General features: G+C 40.5%; 1 protein-coding gene across 1 annotated transcript; it reads right to left on the bottom strand.

Annotated features, from left to right (window-relative positions):
- Window positions 1-10,161: 10,161 nt before the first annotated feature.
- On the bottom strand, window positions 10,162-26,625 carry LOC310688673 (betaine--homocysteine S-methyltransferase 1). The gene is made up of 8 exons (XM_083465454.1): window positions 26,491-26,625; window positions 22,612-22,744; window positions 19,339-19,457; window positions 17,958-18,149; window positions 16,733-16,880; window positions 15,374-15,556; window positions 13,696-13,924; window positions 10,162-12,067 (listed from the first exon to the last, which is right to left on the bottom strand). The coding sequence occupies exons 1-8, from the start codon at window positions 26,524-26,526 to the stop codon at window positions 11,875-11,877; spliced, it is 1,233 nt and encodes a 410-aa protein (XP_083321580.1). The 5' UTR covers window positions 26,527-26,625; the 3' UTR covers window positions 10,162-11,874.
- Window positions 26,626-27,292: the final 667 nt, after the last annotated feature.

The following is a 27,292-nucleotide window of genomic DNA, read 5'->3' as shown; positions in this document are numbered from 1 at the left end:
CACCCACATGGATCCAGCTGGTCAATTTAGACCATGCAGGGCTAGATCAAGGCAAGTTCTAAGTTATGTCAAGTTTAAGAGATGCCATAGCCTTAACAACAACAAACTGTTATTTTAACAGAAAGGACAATGAAAATAGAAATAATTAACTTTCATACAGTATTTGCATATAAACTGGTACATAGCTGAGGATGCAACTAAAAGCTAACAAAAATGTGTATCTTGCAATAAATAAGTCTATTTGTTTTCTTAACCAATTACATAAAACTTGAAATTTAGTTTAGTTTAGTTTTTGTATTTAGAGACCCTAAATTGCAACCTACTTAGCCTACTTAATCTGAGACCCTAAACTGCAGCCTGCTTAGTTTGCACATATATCTGGCCCTGTGGACCAGCAACGATCAGCACGTGGGCTACAGGTGCCAGCTGCATAGAATCATCTGGAAGCGCTTCAATCTGGAAACAATTCCAGCATGTCTGGCTACCATCTGTGCAGCAGATTCACCTTTCCAGGTTTTGAACACAAGTCTTGAATATAGGATTGTGGTATTAGATCGACACGAGCCCAGAAATGACAAGGCAGTTATAATGGCCTATATTTCCTTCAATTAGTATGCAATAGCTCTGTCTTCCTTACAGTCTGAAGGAATGTATCTTCCATTACACAGACTGATCGCTCCTTTTATGTAAGTACTGTATTTGGTCCTCTTGTAAACAAACTTTGCTTCAGGAACTTTTTGGCTCCCCTGTGCAGTAACACAAAGAGCCTTTGTTATGCTCTGGTTAAGTCTGCCAATTAAAGTAAAAAAGGAGAAACGTTCTGGAGCTATGAACTAGTTCTGCAAAAGAGTTTTCTGCAAAATTATATGAGGCAGTGATGTTGCAATACTAATGGAGTGGGTCTATAGTACCGTTAACATTATTCTGATGCCACTTTGCTTAAATAACAATTTTACAATCCTGCTCTTGCAAGTTGTTACAATTGTTACAGGTTTTTGCTTCAAGGATTCTACCATTTCCCCCAAATTCTACATTCTACAGTGGTACCTCGATGTTCTAATGCTACATACAGGGATAATAATTAAATCTATATAATTTGAATCCCTTATGCTTGAATCCCTCAACATTTGTTTTATTTGCTATTATATGCTTTTACACTGCTAATTTATTGGTGTTACATTGTATTTTTGTTTTCAAAATATAGATCTATAGAATACTGCTAACAGGTTTGTAAAATATCAAGCAATTTATAAATGATTTTAAATACATAACTTAAAAATAAAACAACACAGAATAATAAAGTCAGAGATTATCTAAACTTTCCTAACATCCAGGAACAGTAAGGGAGACACCAAGGCATATGCCTAATTCCTATCAATTATAATGAGCACATTATAAATCCCTTAATATAAACCTTGTTGTTTTCTTCTAACATGCAACAATATGCCTAATTGTGTATAGACCCAGTTTGTATCAGGAAATGCCTTTTCTCTCTTACATTAGCTTCCCTACACATCCTGAAACATCCCAGAATTCCTTCCACTGCTTTGGTACCCATGATCCAGACTTTTCCATTCATATTTATACATTACAATCATACCAAAGAGACAAGACTTACAATTAAAATCACAATTGATCCCTACATTTAATTGTACTCAATGAGAGATAATGGAATAGTGAAGTGGTGGCTTATTCAGGGCAAAAGCAATTTATAGTCCAGCTATTTTGGTGATTTTGATTAGTTTCCTGTGGTTATGAATTTCACTCTGGCTGTCCTAACATATTGGCTTGCAAGCTGATTTTGATTGATCATTGTTATTATTTCGCCTAACAGAATTGTCCTGTTGTTCCTTCCAAAAGCTACCAAAGAACAAAAATAGTTTCCTACTGAAGTAATTTGCATTTTTCATCAGTAAAAAAAATGTTTGGATGCAAGTCACAGATTTTATAGGTTTTACCCCTTCGCACATATCCTGGTCACACGTCACTTTCTGCCCTTTCTGATACATATAAAAATCTGACAACGGTGATGGATGAATCTCAGTTATTCTGGGTCTATCAGAACAAGGAAAGAAGCTGAAAACACCATGACAAAATAAAACCAAAGCATTAACAGCTAATAACTGTGTATAGTGTCAACATTGTACATAATGCCAAGCTCCTAAGAGGGCAAGGCCCTACTGGACTCCATAAGGCTGTTGTTTCTCAAAGCTGCTGCTGAAAGCCGGTGCCAAAGGCAAATACCTTTTAAATAGGGTTGCCACACCTCCAGGTCTGACCTGAAGTCCAGTGGAGGGCTTGAATCTCCAAGTGGTGCATTTAAAGAATAATAGCAGCAGCAAAAACAGTAGTTTAACAACAACAACAACAACTTATATCTGCCCATCTGGCAGGGCAGGTAGGGCCTCAGCCTGTGTACCTGTTGGAGCTGGTAGACAGCTGCCCTGGACACAGAATTGACCTGTGCCTCCATGGACACCTGTGAGTCCAAAATGACTCCTTTGCTGCGCACCTGGTCCTTCGTGGGCACAGTTACCCCATTCAGGACCAGGGAGTCCTCCATACCCACCCGCCCTCTGTGCCCCAAAAACAGTACTTCTGTCTTGTCAGGATTCAACCTCAATCTGTTTGCCACCATCCATCCTCCAACTGCCATTAACTTCTCTTTCTTTATTCTATAATGTTTAAGTTATTAGATTTTAGTTGATTTAAAACCTCTTAACACCCTTTGCCTTCTTTTTACCTGTTTGCTCATGTCTCTTATTTGTCTTCTTGCTGTCTTTGTTCTTCCCTAACTTTCCTCATAGCTAAACCTTGAGTCACTTATTCTCCTTCATGCCTCAGCCCTTTTCTCTAGAAATCACAGCCTCCCAGCATCTGAGCCTCTCCCTCCTTGCTGTTCAAACAGCTTTTAAAGTTTATCTCTTATTCTCCTGTGCCTTTGACCTCTAATACTAGCCTTCCCTTTCCTTAACCCACTTCTTTTTGTATCTTTCCCTATTTTCTAAGGTCTTATGCCCTCCGTTTTATTGCATGTCAATAGACAGGGTTTCTTCTGTTAAATGTAATTGGTGCCCAGTGCCCAGTTCTTCAGGCTTACTATTATTACTGTATTGTTATTATTTTACCCATCATTAGAACTTCTCTGGGTCCCTCCTCTTAGGAAGCCGCAGAGAGTGGTGACAAAGGAGAGGGCCTTTTCAGTTGTGGCTCCCCATCTGTGGAATGTTCACACCAGTAAGGTCTGCTTGACACCTTAAATGACATATTTCTGGCTCCAGTTAAAGACTTACTCTCCCCACCCTCCCCCTGGCATTTTTTTTGATTGATTGAGATCATGTTTTGTTATTAGTGTGCTGCCAAACTTCACGTGACTACTATGGGGTTTAGAAAATCTGAAAAATATTTGCCATAGTATGTATGACTATATAACTCATACACGTTTGCAGGTGACACAGAGCATATTGCCTCTCAAAAACACCTATTCAATGCTATGTTTGTATTCTGTTTAAAGACATAATGAGAGGGCACAAAAACATAAAAAAGTTATGCTGCATATATGGTAATTAGGCTTATTCTAAAATTGTAGATGTTACCGTGCATATATTCATACTGTAAATGAAAGCGCATTAGTCTGGTATGCTAATTAAACAAGACATAGGCATACCTAATTTTCGAGATGATGAATAAGGTGGATTTCTTAGACTCTGAGGTTATTAATCCATCAAAACTATTAGAAACACATCCTTGTAAACAGCAACACACCTCTTTCTATTCATTTCTGAAGCTGTTGGTTCATTTCTCAACTCAATAAACAATTCTCCATTCCTATTTACTGGATTCCTTGATTTGTTGAAATTCAAGTACACCTAAACATTAGGGAATATTTTTTAATAGAGCAGGATTTTCCTTTGTACTTCTTAAACAGGGTAAACTAGTACACAAAACCAAGCGAACAAAGTCTGACTTCCATAAGATAAATGCTCTGTTAAAGGCATCACTTCAATGTGTAAAGGTAGATTGTTATCCTAAATTCGCTTACTAGGGGATAAATCCCACTGGAAAAAGTGTGACTAATTTCTGAGTAAATATGCTTCTGATCCAGCTAACAAATACATTATCCTAATAATCACACTATGCACAAAGCAATATACACTTGCTTACAAAGTGTGCCGTTTGCCCCAAAACCTTGACACTCCTCCTTTTGGTGTCTTTTGACACTGAGACCTCAATGTGCCCCTAAATTGGCATCCTGTGAAGTCAGAAAACATCACTGAGTATCATTCAAGCAATTTAACACTAACAATAGCTTTAAATGATTCATGCCTAATGATTCAAGCTGCCAGTTGCAAAAGCATGCATCAAAACACATAGAAACTGTAAGATGTAGAGAAATGGTCAAGGGGAAAAAAGATGTTGACTAAAGATAGAAGGGGAAATTTTAGCTGGAGGTGGAGGGCATCCAGAAGGGAACCAGATGCTGACCAGAGCCACCTGCTTTAGAAATAGAGACGAAGGTTGTCAGAGGAAGGAGGATGCAAGACTTTGGGGCATAGCCAAAGGTTGAGGTGAAAGTGGGAATGGGAAGAAAGAGAGCAGGTCTACCCAAGAAAGAGGGACCCGATAGACGCTGAAAGCAAAAGAAGATTGCTCTTCATATTTTGAAGATCAAAAAAGCAGACACATTTGCTGACTTCTGCATTTAACTATGGATCACTATGACTCTGATTTTACATACCCATGAAAAAGAGGATCTGTCCTGGAAAAAGAGGACACATGGCAACCCTAGGATGGACTTGCCAAAGGGATTAATAGTCTAATCGTTCAGCCCAGACACTGAGATCCAGCATTCTGGCAGTTCCCACAATGCAATAAATGAAGCTACAGGGAACCAGGCAGAGGGCCTTCTCGGCTGTGGAATGCCCTCCCATCAGATGTTAAGGAGATGAGTAATTGTTTAACATTTAGGAAACACCTGAAGGAAGCCCTGTATAGGGAAGCTTTTCAAGGTTTAATGTTTTACTGTGTTTTTATATGTGTTGGAAGCTACCCAGAGTGGCTGGGGCAAACCAGACAGATGGACGGGGTACAAATTAGTGATGCTGATACTGAGCTGATTAATTCATAGAATCGTAGAATCATAGAGTTGGAAGAGACCACAAGGGCCATCGAGTCCAACCCCCTGCCAAGCAGGAAACACCATCAGAGCACTCCTGACATATGGTTGTCAAGCCTCTGCTTAAAGACCTCCAAAGAAGGAGACTCCACCACACTCCTTGGCAGCAAATTCCACTGTCGAACAGCTCTTACTGTCAGGAAGTTCTTCCTTATGTTTAGGTGGAATCTAATTTGGGGGGGGGGGGTCCAGCCTGGATGAGACTCTGGGTACCCTTCCAAACCTGAGATCCTGTATCTGTGAGGGTAATAACTTTGGCTGACTAGTTTAGTACCATAATTTAGCAAAGCCAACGAAGTTATAGCAGAGATTGGGTTCTGTTTTGGGCCACTGCTAGCTGATTCTATTTGGAAGTCTGATGTGGAAGCAGTGGCCTTTGTTTGTTTGCCAGAGCTTTTTAAGCTGTGCCTTCACCTATGCTCAAGCAATTCCTTTAAAAAAACCCACGGAAATGTTATAAAATGTCAATAAGCCTCTAGTGACATCCTTTCAAAAGAAACTGGACCCAGGTAAATGCTGCACCCATTGAACTTCTCAACAGGTCTAGCAACCTACCTGTTAAATGGTGTGGATTTGCCTCGGCATAACTGTTCTCTGTCTTGCCATGTTCACACACCAACCCTTCCAGATAACAAAGTAACTTGCATAATGTACAGTTATTTATTGGAGGATAAGGTCCACATGCACTGTCTGGGCAGTTTTGGTTACTGTATGACTTTTATTGTGCTTTTATTATGATGGTGACATTTGTTCATCTGTATTTTTTTTTTAATCAGGATAACACACCAGGAATTCGATTCAAAGCAGAATGCTAAAACTTGGGGCTGAAGAGACCACTGGGAGAAAATAAATTACACTTTGGTTACTGTTGTCCACATTGGCTCTATCCTCTGGGGAATGGCCATAGCTCAGTGAATAAGCATCTGCTGTGCATGCAAAAGGTCCCAGTTCCAGCATCTCTAGGTAGGGAGATGACCCTATCTGAAATCCATCTGCTAGTCAGTGTAGACAGAATTGCACTAGATGGGCACATTTCTATGTAATAATTTAAATAAACCATGGTTAGGACCTTTCCAAACTGTCCTAGAATTCAAGAAGCAAAGTGTGGACAGCAGGAAAATACCCCAACCTACCAACATTTATGTGGCACCGGTGAACTTTATATGTTGATTGTGTACGCACAAATGTCATGGGCTGCAACGGAACAGTATGTATATTGCTGTGAAGAGCCGCACAGTCTCATCAACCCAACATCTTCTTGGGCCCAGGCTGTGATCCTCCCCCCCCCCCCATGTCCAAGAAGGAAACAGTCTCCCGTGTTTCACAATAGTGATGTTCCATTGCTATACTCCCTTTGGACATCTCTATTGGTGAGTGTCTGCTCTGTACTACCTGAAAAGCCACATGGGCGTAGACCTTGAGCACTGGGTGCCTGCGTGGAGAATCTGTCCCTGGAGTGTATTCACCATGACAAGGTGGCGTAGTTATCATCAGTCCGTTGCTCCTAGAGCAGCCTCCCACCTGACAGTGTATTTGTTGTTAGGTGTGGAGCAGGTAGATATGTGACTTGATCAACTGCACAACTGAGTTGCCCAATTGCCTGTGGGGCTCTTGGTAATGCAGCGGATCCTTTCAGAAAGTAGAAGTTGGCTTCAAGCCTGTTGGCTAGAAACTGTGCAGGACTCTTTGCAAGCCTTGTACGAGGCATTGAAGTCCCGATTGGAAGTCGTTGTGATGCAATATTGGAACACATTAAAGATAGAACAAGTATTGTGAATGCAATCAGATACATGAAGCCTTATTCTCAGTTTGCAAGTATATATCCTCATGGATTTAAGTAGAAAAATTGTAACCAGTAGGGCCAAATGGCAATTAAATGTATTAACTAGCACCTGTGGCAGTTGAATTTAAGCTTAAATGTATGCAAAATAAGCAAAGCAACTGTTCACAACTTAATTAACTGGGAATAAATCCCTTGGGAGGGTTGCCTTATCTTTCACTGCTCTTGTAACTATCTCGCTCACCACAAGGAGGCAGTGCTTTTACATTTTTACAGTACTTTAAAAAAATCCACCTAGTGATGTGTAGGGTGGGGTGGGGTGGGGTAGGGAATGCTAAGATGGAAAAAATAATTATAAAGATGTTTTCTAGGGACATTACCTATTACCTGCTTTTCTAGATTATTTTTTTGTATTAGTGTTGAACTACAAATAAAGAGTGTGAGGTTCTGCTCTGCTGCCAGAGCAACACCCTTACGATGGTTTTTCAAGGCAAAATGCCTCACAATACCACATAGTTGCACCACTTTCTGGGACAACATAAAGAGAAAGAAGCCGAAACTGTTGATGTCAAAATTCAGCACAAGCACATCCATTCCGTGCTAATGCATCACCTTGGGTTTCGCCAGTGTTTAGCTCATGTTTCTTCAGGTTAAGCACCAGTCTTCGGTTTGGGGCAAGGACGGAAACAGAGGCTGCAGAACTACAAATACTATTCCATTAGGTCATCATCAGATAGTAACTGTTGGATATCCCTGTTGAATTACAAATTTCTTCTCATTCTTCACTTTATGGCTGACAACCAAGGGCACTTCTAGACAGCCACTGTTTTTGGCTTGCAATTTACACAATAAAAGTTGATTCTGATCTATTGTGCAGCAATCCTGCTTCCTCCTCCACTCCCCCCCCCCAAAAAGCCCCCAGACGTTTTGCAATAAGAAAAACAGTGGGTGAAATAAATAATAATAATAATAATAATAATAATAATAATAATAATGCACTGGAATGTATAACAAATAATACATTATTTATATAATAAATAAGAAAAACAGTGGGGGAAATAATAATATTTTAAAAAATGCACTGGAAAGTATGGGATAAGATTTGCTTGACTCAGCATCAACTAACCACCCTGCAACCAAATCAGAATTAATACGCAAAAATTAGCTGACACCGTCTCATCTCCCTGCAAACCTTCTGCAAACAAATCTGGATGAAAGTTCAATGAACAGGTTGTCTGGAAGTGATCCCAGAATAGCAACCAAAAAGCTGCTCTAATGTGAAGATCCTGGAATTCAATTATCTTTAATTAAAAACTGACCGTCATGCACATTCAGTACATCCCAGTGCAGTGGGAACGTTAATGCATTTCCATGATGCTATCTCACTCAATGGTAGGGAAGAGTTGCATTGTTACCACAAACTGCAAACAGATGTGCAGCGATTTTACTTTATTTTTTTAAAAATACTATATATAGAAACAGTCACACTATTGTTTATGGCCATGCATAGCTTAAGGAGAAATTTCATGTGTTTTAATAAAAAAACCTGTTTCACATTTTGTTTGGTTTAATTCACTTTATTGCCAGCTGAATGGACATTTTATATGTAATGGAAAAGTTTCTCAAGTTGAGTGGATGTGGATTTTCATGACTGCTTAATGGAGCATTCTTCTGAGGCAACCATCTATTCCAGTTTAATAAGCAATTCATGTTATTTACTCTTGCTCAGAGACATTAGTGAGGAAGAAGCATTCCATTGTTACTATTAACATTTACTTGTAAATGTTTTTCCACTTGAAGGCTCTCTAAACAGTGGATTAAAATACAGTCAATGTAAAGCAAGGAACCTGTGGGCCACCATACGTATATTGTTGGACTCCAACTCCCATCAGGCCCATCCAGCATAGCCAATGGCCAAGAATGATGGGAGCTGGAGTCCAACACCTGGAGGGCCACAGGTTTCCCCACCCCTGATTTAAGGAGCATATATTCCTAAGGACTGTTTATTACCATGTATATTACCAGAACAGAACACCCTTATGCCCAACCTAAAGGCTGCCCCAGAGAATTGTGAGACGGTGTTAGATGATTTCCCTCAGCCAGCTCCTCCTTGTGGAGAAAATAGAGAATGAATCCAAATACTTTAAATGTGTGCAAAGGCAACACAAACTCTTCAAAGTAACTGCTGCAGAAATGCCCTATTTGGCTTCCAGGATGTGCAGCAAATGTTCAATTCTCAGTGGATGGTTAACTGAAAACATTCAAGGGTTGAAAAATTGTCTGTTGCTATTGTTTTTAAACAAACTATGGTTGCTCCAGAACACCCAGGCAAAGCATCTTCTTGGACACAAGACACACAAAATGAAGTAAAGTCCTAGATTCAAGTTGTTGACAGCTACAGTATTAGACTAGACCTTTTGGACACCAGTGACAAAGAACAGGAATGATATATATACAGTCAAACCTCGGCTCCCAAACGCCTCCGTTTTTGAATGTTTCAGCTCCTGAACGCCGAAAACCCAGAAGTAAATGCTCCAGTTTTTGAACATTTTCAGAAACTGAACATCTGACACAGCTTTTGCTTGAAGAGTTTGGATTTGATATCCCACTTTATCACTACCCTAGGGAGTCTCAAAGCGGCTAACATTCTCCTTTCCCTTCCTCCCCCACAGCAAACACTCTGTGAGCTGAGTGGGGCTGAGAGACTTCAGAGAAGTGTGACTGGCCCAAGGTCACCCAGCAGCTGCATGTGGAGGAGCGGAGATGCGAACCCGGTTCACCGGACTACCGCTCTTAACCACTACACCACACTGGCTCTCCAGAGTGCAGGAAGCTCCTGCAACCAACCAGAAGTCTTGGTTGTTGAACATTTCAGAAGCTGAATAGGCTTCTGGGACAGATTATGTTTGACAACCAAAGTTTAACTGTATGTATATAGTTACAGCTACATCTGGAGGGCCAGAACTTCCCATTCCTGCTTTATTGTTACAAGATTGATATAGCCTTTTTTATGTGTATGCACAATTACAAAAGAGTTCTATAATGTGTCATGGAGAAGAAAGGTGTCAGGGCAAACATATTCAGGAAAAATATTTTGTGCCAAACGAAGCATGTTAAAACATTGTGTTAGGTACCTTTATTCATTTTTTCTTAACACTGCACGTTTTAAATATAATTTCACTCTTAAAACAGCAAGACATTAGGGTAATTTGTAAATCTTTATTGGTATTAATACAGAACATTGCTCTTAGATATAAAAGAACTGAATGATGTCACATATAGGCCAAACCCCTCAGTATATAGCAGATATTAGTCATCTATTTAGCTTTTTCAGGCAAGGTGAGGCAAGCACCTTAAGTGGCAGTAACCACAGGGGGCAGCAGATTCCAATGTAGATCTTTATTTCTCCCCTTGTTCCTGATGCCTATCTTCACTCACCCCTTCTTCCCTAGCAGGGCGGGTGGCACCATTTTGTGGTTTGCCTCAGGTGCCAAAATGTCTCAGGCCGGCCCTAAGCCACATGCCAGAAGATTTTCAGTCGTTAAGGTTTTAACATGTGACCTTAGTTTCAGTGAGAAATGGAGATTTCCCTTTCTAAAAGCGGGTACCAAAGCCCTCATACGATATTAGATGTAAGAAAGATTATTTCAACTACTTGATCAGGTGCACCAGTGAATTATATTGGAATGGATCAATCATGCTGAGTGGTGAAAGTAAATGTGATCAGCTTCAACAGATGCTACATGGTGAAGTGGACCTAAATATCTGCATAGTTATAGAGTGGTATCCAGTGGCAACTATTGATGGAAGGAATTGGTCAGCAAAACAGGCAGGGTTTTTTTTTGTCCATTTCCCCTTCCTGCTTAGCACCTCTCAAAACCCATATACGGGGCGGAGGGGGGACAAAAATCTGAGGGATTTAGAGAGGGCATGGAATTTAGGGGTCATTGAAATGGCTTCCTCTCGACTCTACTGGTGGATTATTTCAGTACCATCAGTTTTGGATACCACCCACAGTCTGGGAAGCTAAGCAGCTCAAGAGGAAACTTCAGTCATGATCTATATAAGACTTCTTGCTAATTTGTGATGGAAAAGCCAAGTGGATTTTATACATTTCCAGAAGTTACATGTTTGGATTTCACATGCAGAAAAGAGTTTTATATTCTTGTATCTTCTTTACATTTTTCTGTTTCTAATTGGGACTGTAAATAACCCTTTTTAATAAACTTTTTTTCTAATGCAGAATAATTTTTAGCTAAATTTGATCTCCTGCAATATGCATTTAGAGATTGCAATGGCATCTGAGGCCTAGGAGAATAAAACCAACAAATATTTTGAAAATAGCCTGCTGTTTATCAGAAGCATTTTATTTTTTAAAATTATATAATTGCAGTGATCTAAACTATTCCTATCCTGAGAAAAATATATCTTTCCAAAGTAAGAATTCACCTCTTTTTTTGCTTTCATAGAGAGTGCTATGCTTATGGGGGGGGGGGGATCGAAGATAAAACTTCTCCATCTAAGATAATGGGCACAATCCATATAAAGTTCCAATTAACCCAAGTTCTTTGGTGAAATCCTAAGCACATTCACTAGGAAGGAAATTCTGTTAAACGCAGTGAGACTTGATTTTGAGAAAAGTTGCTTAGGATTGGACTATTTTACATGTAAGCATTAAATCCCAATTATTTCAATAGGATTAGAGGATGAACGTGCTCTGAATTGTGTGTACTGCAAATAAGTTGGAGTATTCAATAAAAGTGCAGCACATAGCATGGGCGCATTTTCATTTTTAAAAAGTGTTTTGAGATTTATTATACTTCCAACTTGCAATTAATAAATTCTGTTTGATCTTTCCACTGAGTTGTCAATCATACAGTGACATGCTTGTTTTTGCATAGACAAAATTGCTAATAATCTATGCTACAGTGCTGGATTTGAATTTCTGTCTTTTGAAGAGTTCTTTCTGCTGTTGTTCAGATGTTGCTTCTTTCTGCTGTATCAACTCAGCATCCCCTTTGGTCACCCCCCAGGCATCTGGCTTTGACAGCGAGGGGCAATATGGTCTTCCTGAAGCAGGCAAGAGATTCTCCCAGTATTCCTTCCTAGCCCTAGGTTAAAAAAGGGACAAATCCTATTCAATATATTTTTAATCAAAGTGGGATACAGTATGAGATATTTTACAAAATGTTTTAGCATGTAAATCAACAGATTGTCATAGAATAATTTTGGTTGTAAACCTAACAGTGCAAAGGATTGTTTTAATAACTCAATTTAAGGTGTTCTACTTTTAACTATGGCTCACTATGATGACTCTGATTTTACATACCCATGAAAAAGAGGACCTGTCCTGGAAAAAGAGGACATGTGGCAACCCTAGGATGGACTTGCCAGAGGAATTAATAGTGTAATCATTCAGCCAGGACACGGAGATCTAGCACCAAGGGCCTCAAACGCATAAGGGGGCACATCAACATTGGTAGTGTTGTATTGTTGCTAATTCTCCCCACCCCACCTCCCCAAGGATATTGAGGAATAAAACCCTAACATATCACTTTTGAAATACAGGTGCTTTTGAAAGGATTATATGGATATTTCCTAGTTTCTTTTCCTCCTAAGGCCAGGTCAAAAATAACATTGACATATATAATACAGTGATAAGAGGGAGGGGGCTAAAATGAACTTTGTAGCCCCAGGAATATGGATAGTAGTTTCCCAGAAATCTTGACTATAGCTTTAAACATTGTTGAATGTTCAAAGGCAGCACATCAGCACATTGTTGAACTTCAAAGGCAACCTATATAATGATTGCAATGTAAGACGTTTAAATGAGGTTTCAGGACCTCAGACAACCTTCACAACCATGCTACAGATATATGCTGAACTTTTTAGTGGCCCTCTGGCTTAGCTGCAACAAAAAGGAGGGCAATACCACACAACAACAAAAGAATCCCCAACATTTTGTGTCAGGGAGGGAGAATATTTGGAAATCTGAGAAACTGTTATGAGCACCACAAAATACCCATTTCACAGAATGAAAGTGGTGATGCTTGGAACTGCCCCCTCCCCCTGAAAAAAAATATCCCCAGGGGCCCAGGCAACGTATCTACATACTCAAAACAAAGAAAACACAGACCCCCCAAAAAGAGAAACCCCTGGCCTGAAATAAAACCCTCACAGGTTTTTTTTAAAAAATTAAAAATTGGTAGGGACAGAAGGCCTTGATGGGCACTGCATCGGGCGCCCAAGAAGTAGTATGAACAAAACAAGTTAATTATGAAATTGATTTCTAAATGTCCCCACATGTTTGGAGCATGAGGGCAAACTGCACAACTAAGAAGCTAGTATTCTGATTGAATTCAGTCTCTCTAGCTTTACTATACATAGCAAATGCTTCCAGCCTAACATGAAAGGAACAACATTTATATCATCAGGAAATCTGAATGAAACTTGACTGTACAATGGTTGAATAACAGGTACCCTTGTAAATTGGAGGGTATTTAACTCAGTCACTGTATTGATCTAAATGCACATATTTAGTAATATCCTGCATCCATTACTTCCATCTTGGTCTTTAGGTCTATAAAATTACTGTTCAAAACTGCTTGTGTGCATGGTTTTGTACCATGACATAGAGTTCAACTACTATCAAGTAATTTGCTATATGAAGCAATGCATTTCTGAAAAAGAAATATATATAGTGGGTTATTTTAGTATCAGAGTTAAAAATATACTTTACCTTGCTCTGACCCATGGTTTGGTATGCATGCTCAATTCGCTCCCCCAGCTGCCATGTTTTTCAGAGGCTTGTGGTAAAAATCCTCTTTCAGGGGCCAGCTCCTCTGCAATTGCTCTGATGTGATATGGTTCAAACCCACAGCACCCTCCAATATACCGAACCCCCAAATTATAGGCCTCTCTTGCATATTTGTGAACATCCCATCTGGATAGAATTCTTGGCTCCAAAGCTGTAATGATATGTAATTACTTTAACTTCATTATTATCTGAACATTCGGTGATAAAAATCTGTGCAAAACACTACCATTGTCATTCAAATGTTTTACAAAATATGCTTGTTTTCTTTAGACAGCGCTAACCAGGACAGACAATTGTGTATTTATTCACAACTACTGAGTTTGCAAACAGCAGCAAAGAGTGAATCAACCTTGGGGAAGAGTCTCTTTCCGGGTACCATAAGGCAGAGCCACAGTAGCCACTCTTGGGGAACAAGTTTTTTGTTTCCAAACTGGCTTGACTTAGGTAGGGCTCCCTATTCCACAAAGTGATCTAAACAATTTTTTCAGCACTCTTTTCTAGTTCCAAGAATTACCTACATGTTTTCCCCACCAAATGGAATAGATCATCTGATGAACAGGGAGGTTCTAATTTTTTTTAATCCCCAGTTCAGCATGCCGGGTGGGAAGCTTTAAGCATACTGAGATGGGGATGAAAATCAGTAGCTTTCTCCTGCTCCTTAGATGATATTTGCAGATCATCTGGGAAGCAGATGGCCCAATTTCATCCCAGTCTCAGCACGGACATCAAGCCCAGCCGTGGATGAAAATAACACACATCCCTCAGCTGATCTGCATGGTAACTGGCCCTGTCTACTTTTGGACTCTGTCCACGAATGAAATGTGACATCCCCCCAATAGCTTTTTTGCTGAGTAATGTGGTCTGCAGCCTGAAAAATGGTTCCTATTCTTGCTATAGACGTTTACCTGCCGGCAATCTTTAGGTTTAAATATTTAGACTCTGACCCTACTGTTTTAGTGTTGTATTTTATAATTAATCTAAGTAAAGGTAAAGGGACCCCTGACCATTAGGTCCAGTCGTGACCGACTTTGGGGTTGCGGCGCTCATCTCGCTTTATTGGCCGATGGAGCCGGCGTACAGCTTCCGGGTCATGTGGCTAGCATGACTAAGCCGCTTCTGGCGAACCAGAGCACTGCACAGAAACGATGTTTACCTTCCCACCAGAGCGGTACCTATTTATCTACTTGCACTTTGACATGCTTTTGAACTGCTAGGTTGGCAGGAGCTGGGACCGAGCAACGGGAGCTCACCCTGTCACGGGGATTCAAACCGCCGACCTTCTGATCGGCAAGTCCTAGGCTCTGTGGTTTAACCCACAGTGCCACCCGCATCCGTATAATTAATCTAATTGACTATAAATCACTCTTGAAATATGAATAGAATGATGGTGCATTTTAAAAAAAATTAATAAATACATTTTATACAATGCAACATGGCTTCAGTTCCAGACCAACTGTATGCTTTTGAAGGCAATGGGGCCTATTTCCAGTACATGTACTGGATATTTGATGTATACTGTATTTTACTTACTATTTGAGGTATAAGTGCTATTTTTCTCGCAGCTTCATGCTAAAAACAGCAGCAACAACAAAAGTCTTACCAAAAGGAAATTCTGGTAGATCAATGAACCCCTGCTTCCCACAGTCCGGAGTATGAAACGCAAGTGGCTGTGACATGAGGTGCGCTTTTAGTTTAGCAGCTGCCAAGCCCTCCTTCATGAGTTTCAGAGTTTTGAGGGAAGTAGCTGGATCAAAATGGCAGTTCACGCCAACAATAGAAGCACCTAAAGAACAAGAAGTAAAGTGTTTCACAACGTCTTTCAATTCAATGTTTTAAACTAATGTGATCTGTGCATAAAGGGCCCCTTTTGATGTTGTGGGTTTTTTTTGAACTGCACTTTAAATATGCATGTATGGAAACAGACATAAATAGCAAAGTACTTATTGTCTTTGAAATGCTGGGAGTGTCAGAGTAAAGTATGAGATCCACGCCTTGCAGGGCTGGGCTGAATGTACTCTAGACCTGGGGTGGGCAGGTGGATTTGCTAAGTTCCCACCCACAAAACCCAAAGACCACAAGCTGGCATCAATCAATCAATCAATCAATAAATAAATATTTTAATTTGTATCCCACCCTCCCCGGTAGAGCTGGGCTAACATCATAAAAACAACATAATATGCATAAAAACAGACATCAATTAATTGAAATACATCTTAAAATTAATTCAGACAAGTTAAAATCTGGGCAGGTGGCAATTATCAGGTTGGAATCACATGCAAAATACTACGTTAGAAAGGGAGGTGAATGTATACTTAGAATTAAAGGGCAGGATGTACCTCTTAGTGATACCTCCCAGTCCAGAAATTTGGTTGTGTGTGTTTTTGTTTTTTGCTCAAAGTCCTTTCACACAAAAACCCATTCCTGATTCCTCCCAACCAAAGCTTATTTGCTTTAGCCGCCTGATTTAAGTGTGGAATTGTTGGTGTTGTAAAGCAACCAAGTATGGGTGTGGGGTACAAGCTTCAAGTATTTTGTGCCGGGATTTGCATCTCATGCACCTTTTCAGGCAGAATCAAGAGATTGATAGCTGTTCCCCACTTGCCTGTGGATGGGGCCACTTGCCTGTTTTTCTGTGCTGCAATAGCTAAAGTGGACGATAGGGTCATTTGCAAAGCACTTGTTAAAATGACATTTTTACTTTGAGCTTTAATAAAGCAGATTCGAAATTTTAAAATAAAAAGTAGAACTATTTGAGTAATTGGTCCATTAGGGAGAATGGGGCAATGTCCCCCCCCCCCCCAGCTGGGTCCACTATGATCCAACAGGCCTTCCCTTTCACCTTGTCCAATATTTTCCTACTCAAACATGCACCTACTTTTGCTGAGCTTCTTTCATCTCATTCCATATCACGAATATTTTAACTTGTATCACGATGGATACATCAAATATAGAATCTTACCAGCGTTTACAAGTTTGACAGCACATTCTCCAGGTAATATGCCATGCATATCTCCTTCTGGACCAATACAAAGAGTTGCTGCAACTGGAACCCCAGCTTCTTTTAAGGTTTCAACTGCCCACACAGCTTCTTCAACATGTTCAAAATACTAAAAAGAGATGAAAGGAGTAAGAGAGAGAGAGAGAGAGAGAGAGAGAGGGAGAGAGAGAGAGAGAGAGAGAGAGAGTTCAGAGCATAATACTACCTTTGGTGTGAAAATGTAACAAAAACAAACAAAAGACTAAAAGAAAAAGTACATTTTAATTTTTTTAAAATTGGGATACAATGCAAAAACCCCACCCCATGACAAAAGGGCTTTATTGAAGGTCAGAGCCATCGTTGCATCTGCCCCATATCTATGCATGGTGGCTGTGGTGAAATGGAGGTGGACTACGATTAGCCCTGATCACTGCCGGAGCTCCAGACTGGCACAGTGATTCACACAGGGCCTAATGCCTAGCTCTGCTCCCTCCCCACCTTTGGAATGCTCCATATTTCAAGGCTTTCTGCTGCCCTCCAATGGCAAGAAGAATACCACCAGTGGGCCACTCACCTGCATGTTCAGTTGGGAGACACCTTTGCTGAAGCCAGTGCTTCCCCTTCCCAGCCCAGCAGAGAGGGAAATGGGGATTCCTGTTATTTTCTAAATATTCAAAACTTTCCCTCCAAAAATTGCATTTGCTGAGTATCTTTCGTCATATACTAAACTCATTTGTACCTCAGGGTATCTGTTTAAGGGTTCTACCAACCTATTCACTGAGCATCTATCCCGATTTGTTCATGTAAAATTTATGTGGAGGCTATATGACATCAGTTTATTGAGCATTCGTTCTGATTTGTTTGTGCAGAGGCTAGGCCCAAGTCATTGTTATCCCACACCTTCCAGGATTGGGGTGGGGCCTGAGGGGCACATGGCCCTGGGCACAATTTTCTGAGGGGGTGCCCTGCCCCCCCAACTCTTTCTGGCACTCTTTGATGAAGCAGATTTTCTAGATCCATTTCAATAGGGGTTTAGGCCCGGTTTTGGCATGCCTTGGTCACTCTTTGGTGGCAGGTGGGTTGCAAATCTGCAGAGCCCCATTGTGCAAGCAGTTTTTCAATTCACACAAACTCTGGATACGAACCTATCACAAAAGCCGTTTCCCCCATTATCACCGTTTACTGTTTCCTTAATGGTTGCATTTACCTCTGCAATTAAGAAGTCCACATTCTTTTTGGTAAAAACCTCTAGCTGCTTTCGAAAGATTGATTTAACTTCAGCTTCACTCTTGCTACTTAAGTATGAAGGGGTTTGGCTGACGCCTCCAGCCACCAAAGCATCCCCTTCTTGAGCCACTTCTTTTGCAATATCACAGGCTGCTTCGTTTACTTTCTTGCCCTGATAATACGGAAATAGCATTAGTACGGACTTACACCATACGCACACCTACACTTTTATTGTAGGAAAAATGAATACACGTTACATTTGTTGTCCAGCTAAGAAGTCTCACATTTTACCAATCATCACAGTACAATTTCATAAGGGGGTGTTTTTTATTAGAGGACAGTGTAAATGTTTGCCTGCTTCGTTTTTGGGTCCAAAATAGTATCTTCAGAGGTCCCAAAAATATTTCCTGAAAATAACTCCTTCTAATCACAACATAAATATAGTTCGCCTCTCTTTGCTGCTATTGAGCCAGCCTGCTTCTATTTTGGCAAAAGCAACTAACCAACCAACAACTAACTAGGTCTTCATCAGTAGTCCCATCCAGACAGTCAGGAATCATGCAGCAAATGTCATTTATTCCATCACTCTTGGCAAGCAAAGTTAATTTAGAGTGAGGACATGTGTGATCCTAACCAACTACCTAAAAATAGGCAAATGATCCTTAAAATATTGAAGAGGAGAGTGCTTCTCAGTGTTGACAAAAGTGTCTGTATCTCTTCTCTGGTTCTGTCCTGACATTGCTGACATGTTCTCAAGTGAGAGATTTAAAAGCACCTGAGGAAAATATTAGGGGGGGGGATGTTTTCAAGTCTGAAAGGTAACCACAGTGTTACGATATCTCTAAGAAGAAGCAAAGGACAAACTGGCCTCCAAAATCAGTTTCTAGATTAAAAAATAGTAACTAGGTTTTACTGAAAAATCAAACAGAAACATTCTTCTTGGCTATTCATGTCTTGCACATAATATTACGTCACACTATAAGGCGTTACTTCTGTATATGGGTATACAAACTTTTCTTTGTCACAATTAATTGATAAATTTAGCCCTTGTCAGCTCCTGTTTTCCACAGTATTAAACAACTTGAAAGTGCTTTGTGAGAAATAACTACAGTAAGAGTAACTAGCTTGCTTCTTTCATCTGACAGGCAGTTGTCCCTGTTTTTTTGGAAGGTAATCCAGGCAGCATCTCTGCCTTGCCATTTCAGTATACTAAATCTTCATATATTTTATTTCTATTTGAATTTTTAAATCTACATCTTTGTATTAATGAGTTAGGTCTTGCAAAGGTGACCCATGTTTCTGCGTTGAGATCATGTAACTGTGCTTGTCAATAAAAATATAAAACAGTTGAAACTACTCACAGAATGTTTATCAGCTACATAGTTCCCCCTGTTTTCTAATTTGTCATCACTGGCATAAAAGGTGAATGTCTGTAAAACATTTGATCCAGCCCTGAGGAATTCTCGATGCAGCTGACGAACTGCAAAATGTTTAAACAAAACGAAGAGTCAAATATGATGTTAATATTGTGGCAGCAGCTCCTTTTACATTTTATTGCCTTATGTTCCATTTTATGACCTACACATAGTGATTTGCTTCATTTTTAACTGAGTTGTTATACTGTTAAAAAGAAACACTCCCATTGATTTATTAATAAAGGGTATGCATATTTAATCAATTAAAAAATCTGCACATTAATTTCCCAACTTGCAATTGGTATATGATTAATGCAAAAGGCATCTGAGACTGTTAAACCATTTCACTTGTAGATCTGACAGTTGGACAAAATTGGATTTGAACCAGGAAGGTTTAAGGTTCATCTCTATAGTAGAGGTATCTTGGGAAAGCAAAATCACTCTCTCTCTCACCCTCTTTTTCCTGCCTGTAAAATAAGAACAATGCTGACTTGAGCGTTTTGAAAAACTCTGCAAATTAGAAGTATAAATAAATAAGATTCATATGATAATAACTGATGAAAGACTTCCAGGTAAATCTGAAGTTGCAAAAGAAAGGCACATTCTTTCCTTTCCTTAGAGTGTTATCCAGTGTTATACAAGCAGATTTCCCCTTCTTCTCTTTCCCTCTGCAGCCTCCTGCACTCCTCCCCCAAATTTCTCTAGACTCTCAGGGACACCCAACTCCCAAATGACTGTGATCTACTCACAGTATTAAAAAAACTGGCAGTGATCTACCCATTGTTGTTGGATGGACCAAAGTTGTTGAACTTTTTTTTAGGAAGACACAGGTTCCCCCCCTTTTTTTGGGGGGGGAGATCACTGAGGGGCCAAAGATCTACTAGGAACACCCCGTGATCCACAAGTAGATCACAATCTACCTATTGGACATGCCTGCAGTTTTAGTAGGCATGCAAGGAGCTGCATGAGGAGGAGGAGAGGAAGGGGAAGTCCTGTTGCATGGATAGAAGTCTGTTCTCCACTACTGGATATTGTCAATTAAGCTAGTTTTCCTTAGTCTACTGGTGCAATATGCAATAGCATTTTTAACAGGCAGTGTATCAAAAGTAGATTTTAAATGGGAAATGTGCCACCCACAACTACAATGAATTTATAACAATAACAACAACAATAATAATAATAATTTATTATTTGTACCCCGCCCATCTGGCTGGGTTTCCCCAGCCACTCTGGGCGGCTTCCATAGAAACCAAAAATACACTAAAATATCACACATTAAAAACTTCCCTGGGCTGCCTTAAGATAGAGACAATAGAACACAGACAGCCAATGCAGTGTCCTCCAGATGTTACTAGATCCCAACCTCAATTGGCCGTAGTCAGCATGACCAAAAGTCAAGGATGATAGAAGTTGTAATCCAACAACACCTGCAGTGTAACCATGTTGGTATCCCTGCAGTGCAGGATACTTAATGTGCACAGGTAGGCCACTAATTACTTCTACTCGTTACCTCATTTAGGAAGCATTTTCTGCCACAATAAAAAGGACTTAATTCCAAGCAAATGTGTTTATAATTATGATGCCAGAATAGCTGTCTCAAATCCCACAGCAGTTACTGTGCAATAGCTGGCACCATCCGCACTCTAACCAAAGGCCAGAAAAACAGGCTCTGTTTCTTCACTTCAAGACTGTTTGGTTTCCTATCCAGTTTCAAGGTCACATCTGACACACTGACACTCTCTGTCACCCCCCCCCCCATTTTGACCCATATAAATGTAATTTAAGAATGATTTAAGGTCACATCTATTTCACACTTAGAACACTGTTTGCCTGACTGGTATGGGACTTTCGCAATACACCCCAGTTGTGAAATAGTTGTTTGTTGCATTTTTAAAATCTTGCCTTACTTTGAAGGAGCTGGAGTGATACATGGAAAATTGTAGTGGTGGACAGAAGTAGTAGCATCAGGCTTAATTTCACTCTCCCCATACTATGGCAGGGACAGTTTTGTCTTTGAAGAGGTACAGGTTTTGCCAAATAATTTTGAACATAAAGCTACTACTGAAAATGGTACCAGAATACCTAGTACAGTGGTACCTCGGGTTACATACGCTTCAGATTACAGACTCGGCTAACCCAGAAATAGTGCTTCAGGTTAAGAACTTTGCTTCAGGATGAGAACAGAAATTGCGGTGCAGCGGCAGCAGGAGGCCCCATTAGCTAAAGTGGTGCTTCAGGTTAAGAACAATTTCAGGTTAAGAACGGACCTCCGGAACGAATTAAGTACTTAACCTGAGGTACCACTGTATTTGACACCATCAGATACAAACAATGTGGTGGGGTACTACTGTTCACCTGACCTCCTGTTAGTTGCATCACTGCTGCTTACCAGGAGGTAGAGGGGTGAAGTGCTGGCGAGGCCCGCATGGTGCAAACGCAGAGGCAGAGCCAATCCAATACTCCCATTAGCGCATTTGCACCATAGCCACTATCCCCCTCCTGGTAAACATCAACAATGCAATGACTGGAGGTCAGGTGAGCAGTGCCATCCCACCACATTGTCTGCTACTGTAGAAGCAGAGGATAACCAAAAGACCATTGATTACATTAATATGGCTTTTTTGTGATTATCACAGTCTTTGCTTGCATCCCCTTGTTTTTGTAAATCCAGGACCCTATCCTCAAAGACCTATAGATGCCTTCAGACACAAGATAACAAACAGTATACTTTAAATCCTTATTTTAAGGCAATCCCAAAACTGCAAAAATATAAAAAAGATTAAATATTACTGATATAATGTTAAAGCAATATTTCTGTAATAACCAGTTCAAAGTGTCATAAAATACTAAATCAGGTATAAATCAGAAAATGTGCCCATTAAAGAGCCCATTAAAATTTGTTGAATAGAACCAATTTTCATTGGCCTGTGCGTTGTGCCCAACAGCCCCTATTTAGCTAAAGTGGACTGTGATTAAGTCCATTGAATGAAATGGGATGTGAACTAATTGCACCCGACTTATTCCACTGATTTCAAGGGGCATAAAGCACAATCCTCTAAAGCCTTACTCACTGTATTTAATGATGTTTACTCCCTAGTAAGTTTGTTTAGGGTCACAGCTTTTATTATGACTAACTTTATCAAGCATAGGGGTCAATGTGTATTCTACAACTGGGAATTTTACACAATTCATAATGTATACATTGCAGATTAAACTAACCTGCTTCTGGGTGTTCTAGAGCAGCTTCTGGAGTCCAAGGCCCAGCTTTTACATATCCCCTCTTTTCGAGAGCAATGACAAATCCTCCATCACCAATCACAATTTCTCCAGCATCTAGACGTTCAAGAATACCCTAGAAGAAGAACAACAACAACAACTACATAGTGTTCTAATATTTTAGAACGTTCAGCTAAAATGTCTCCAAGCAACTTATATCTGAAAACATATACATAAATACATTATATCATGTAGAGGAGAAAAAAATAATAAATCACATTAACATTTCATATAACATATAAAGTTAAGCCGCTGCACTTGTGATCTTCCTGGGGTGCAAGCCTGGGCAGTGTGTATGGAGGTCCTGGGATGTCTAGACAAGACAACACTTGTTGGTGTGGTCCAAAGGAAAGCAGAGCAATACGTTTGATTCCAGCAGGGCAGCAGGAGTTGCCAGGAGGCGGCGTACAAGGCACCATCCACTCATCTTAAGACTCCATAATGGATTTGTGTAGGGTTTACTCCTTAGCCTTATCTTCTCCACAAGATATCACACAAGGCAGTGGATGTTTAGGATCAGAGTTTTCATTCTCTGAAAGTAGATGTGCTACTTTCCCATGTTGATGAGCCCCATATGCTCCTAATTTCCCTCTACAGCATATGCAGAAGCCGCCTTCTTGACCGTTGGACCCACTATTTATCTTGTCCACTCAATCCGCCACAGTCTGTCTTCACATGTAAAGGAAGTCCCTAACTTGCCAAGGGTTTGAGACTCATCGGCTACCCTCATCTGGTTTAGCTTGCCAGTTGAAGCTGTTCCTGAAGCTGTTGCATACTGACAGCTTCTAGGAGCCACAGATGAGAGCTGAAGAAATTTCTGAAGAAACTTTGTAAGATTCCACTGGTGGATTGCCATGTAGAAAGCAGCTATCATCAACCATGCCAACACATCTGTCTTAATTCTCTCTTTGTGTGCTAGTTTTATATCATTCCCACTGATAAGAGAATGCTTGCCAGGAGGACTATGCCAAGTTTATTACTCAACCCTCTGAAACTCACACCAAGTCATTTTGTGTCATTGTATTAATTCTTTAAATGCAAGACTACTACAACAGCCACTAAATTCACCAGTTGTCACAGAGCACAATTTATTTATTTTTTTGGACTAGCTACTTTGAATCTGCACGACAAAAACTACAGGAAATATGTAGAGGGTCACATTCAGCTTCCAGGATGGAAATTACCCATTCCTGATTTAAGAGGACTATTGAAACCCTGAAAGGTCAAAGGAACACAACCTTCACCCTTCATGGCACTTCATTATCACCAATGCACTTCTTGGAAATCCTCTCCATTACAGCAAATTTGTATATATATTTATAAAAAAATTATTTGTACAAAATATTTTACTATTTTGTCTATAGAAACATATCTGGTGGCTATTATGGGCCTAAAAGGAAAAACAATACTTGCATTCTGTAAAATACGCAGTCTGGAGGTGATTTTTACCACTGACGGCATTTATAGTATATCATACTAGCATCTCTTGGGCGAACAGGTAGACCTGAACCTATTTGTGCCCTATGTTGGTTTTTATATCAAGTCACATCCATCTAGCTCAGAATTTTCTACACTGACTGGCAGTAGTTTGCAGGATTTCAAGGAGGAGTCTTTCTTAGTCCCACTTGGATATCCTGGGGATAGAAGCTCCTATACTAAACTATGCCCTTCCCTAAGATGAGGTGTCATTTTGGGTTATTACTCCCTTATGTGCTTGATGGCAGATCCTGTTCAAAGTATTATTTCCCCTTGAGTATGTAATGCTATTTATTAGGAAAAAGTTTGCTGACAATTGCCTGGGCTGCCATCTGAACAGCTTTTTGTGATCCCTCAGTCATAGTTAACTGAGGCATTAGTGACAGCTGTCCTGTGTTTCTTTTCATAGCTGCAGTGGCAGTTGCTGTTGAATCTCAGACTGACCTCTCCCTAAATGTCTGTGCCCCCTTTTTTATTAACTGCTTCACGATTTACCAGACCTGCTTCATAAAACTCTGCTTCTGAAGTGAAGACAGTGTGAATTGAGTCTAGCAGTACACATGTTACACACTACACTTGCCCATATGTTCTAGGAACATATAATCTGGACGCTAACATTTTTTAAACAAATCTGAAAGGCAGTGTATTTCCCTATCACCAAAAAGTTCACCCTTCCGTTAGGAAACAGCTGTTCTGGAATGGGGCACACTGCCTTTCTAGCTTAAGTAAAAGCTTTACAGAAGGTTCCACCAAATGCTTTGCCAGGTGTTGGTCACCCACATATGCAAATACTGTACTTATAAACACTTGAAGAATAGTTCTCTGCTACAGCAACATGACAGTGTCTCTCATTCTTAGTTCTATGCTTCTTTTTCTCATTCTCTCTCTGTGAGGGCAGCATGATTCCCAACACAGTCTTTCTAAATCTATACAGTATCACAATATAATCTCCTGCCCAAGCATTGTTTACACTTCTCTTCATTTTCCATGCTTTGTATGCAAGAGGTGCCCACATTTTCCACTGTAGTCAAATATTTTTGTTCTTCTATCCATAACATTGCCCAGATTTACCTTTCTTTCTCCATTAACACTGCCAAAATCATTGCCAAGGAGCTGTTTATTGGTTGACTGGTGCTACTTTTTTATCTCTGTTTTTCTGAACACTATCTAGTATCATATGCTAGATTATCCATCTTCATAAAAGCTGTATTGATAAAATCTAATAATCTATTTCTTCAGGTTTCCCCCTGCATGTGACTTTCCTTCAAACATATAACTCCATAGCTATGCACACATACATACTCCATTTTCCAACAGGCATATTATCCATAGGTCTAATATTTAAGAGTACTTTTACCTCTCCTATTAGGTTTTAGTCATATACATGATCAAGCAACAGTAACACAAATATTTAGATGAATTCCTTTGAAATCACACGGAGTAACGTTTATGAAAGCAATTAACAATGAGTCTTCTAGTGAAGCTTTCTAATGACAATGAAGATTCACATCTGTGGGGCTGCAAATTTGCATATTCATGGAATAGGAAGAGACCCAACAATTCTGACTGATTACATTTTTATGCAGAATCCTGGCCAAAGCATGGAAAAAGTATCTATCTAAATCAGTATCACATTCAGTTGTTCCAAATGCAGAAAACACACTTTGCTATCATACTGAACATTTTCATAGCAATGTGAATAATCAGATTTATACACAAAATAAATGAAAAGTCTTGGGATATAAAAAATTTGTCAGAACCAGGTGCCCCTGGCTTCAATACGTCCCCTGGCTTACACTTCACAGCGTCTAGGGCAGCTGAGATAGTTAAGGGTGTAGACCAGTGGTTCCCAACCTTTTTTTGCCCATGACCCACCTAAGCATCTCTAAAATCCTGATTCCCCCCCCCCCATATATAATTCTTATTATTCGAAAAGTGAACTCCTGTTCACGTGGAGGAAGCCTAAAGGGCCATTCACTATTAATAATTCATTCTCGAATTGCCCACCTTAAAAATCAAATTGCCCCCCTGTGGGTGTAGACCGAGGTGTCTATTTCTATACCTCAACTCGTGGAGCGGGCTTTCACCTTTGACCCTCTTGAAGCCCCCAGGGTCTGCCTATTAGCAAAGCCCCAAACGACCCCTCTCTCTCGCTCACAACTTTTCTATTAAAACACCGTTGTTCTTTTTCTCGATGACGCCTTGCAGGAGATAATCGACCACCTCTTGCCCGAACACTCCAAAGACAGAGAAAGGTCTCTAAGTTTGGCGGCTCTATTACACCTCGGGGCTTCTCTTCACAACAAAACCAAGCAAGCAAGAGCCCCAAGCAGCCGGCGGCTTTACCTTCTTGTTTTTCGGGGTCCCTCCAATAGGTGCCATGATCCGCCGCCCTGTCGATCCTTGTCGGGAACTGCACCTTCCCTCCTCTGCCGCCGAGACAAACGAACGGAGCGCGCCCCAGCGAAGAGGCACAGAGAGCGCTGCAAACCGCTCGCGCGTTTTATATCCCTGGGAAGGGGCGGCCGGAGGTGGGTGGATCCTGAGCTGGACGTCGATTGGAGAAAGAGGCGTCTCAATATAGCTGCGTTCGCCCGGGCAAGACCCTGCTCGGACTTGCTCCTTTCTGCGAAGGGCGAAAAGTAACGGTGCCTCGAGAACTCAAGCACCGGATAACCTCTCTCTCACGCTCGAAGAAGCAGCAGTGTAGAATCACGGCTACTTAAACGCTCCATACATTTAAAGCGCCACTTGGCAACTCATAGCTACCTATAAATAATTATTAGGGTGTTAAGCGCTAACGGCACAGCATTTTGCCTTGCATGCAGGAGGTCCCAAGTTGGGGAAAACTCGTGACTGAAACCCTGGGCAGCCGCTGCCAGTCAGTGTGGACAATACTGAGGAAGATAGACCGATGGTGCGGGCTCAGTATATGGCAGCTTCCTACGGGGCGGGAGGAAGCAATGCTTCAAATTCCCACATAATTCCCCTCGCCTCCCTCATGCGCCTAGTTCATGGATGCCACAAATGCATCATATTTTTCAGTGTGCTGTTAGAAGCTGGCTTCCAACGGCCATTTTCAGGATTTCGTGTATACTTCCCAAGGTTTTGAGATTCCTCACTGCAGGAAGCAAGTCATTTTTCCTAA

Source organism: Podarcis liolepis, assembly GCF_965112155.1.
Source record: "Podarcis liolepis genome assembly, chromosome: 11".
Lineage (NCBI taxonomy): Eukaryota > Metazoa > Chordata > Lepidosauria > Squamata > Lacertidae > Podarcis > Podarcis liolepis.
Note: the sequence above shows the minus strand (reverse complement) of the source record. Positions and strands in the feature narration are given on the sequence as shown.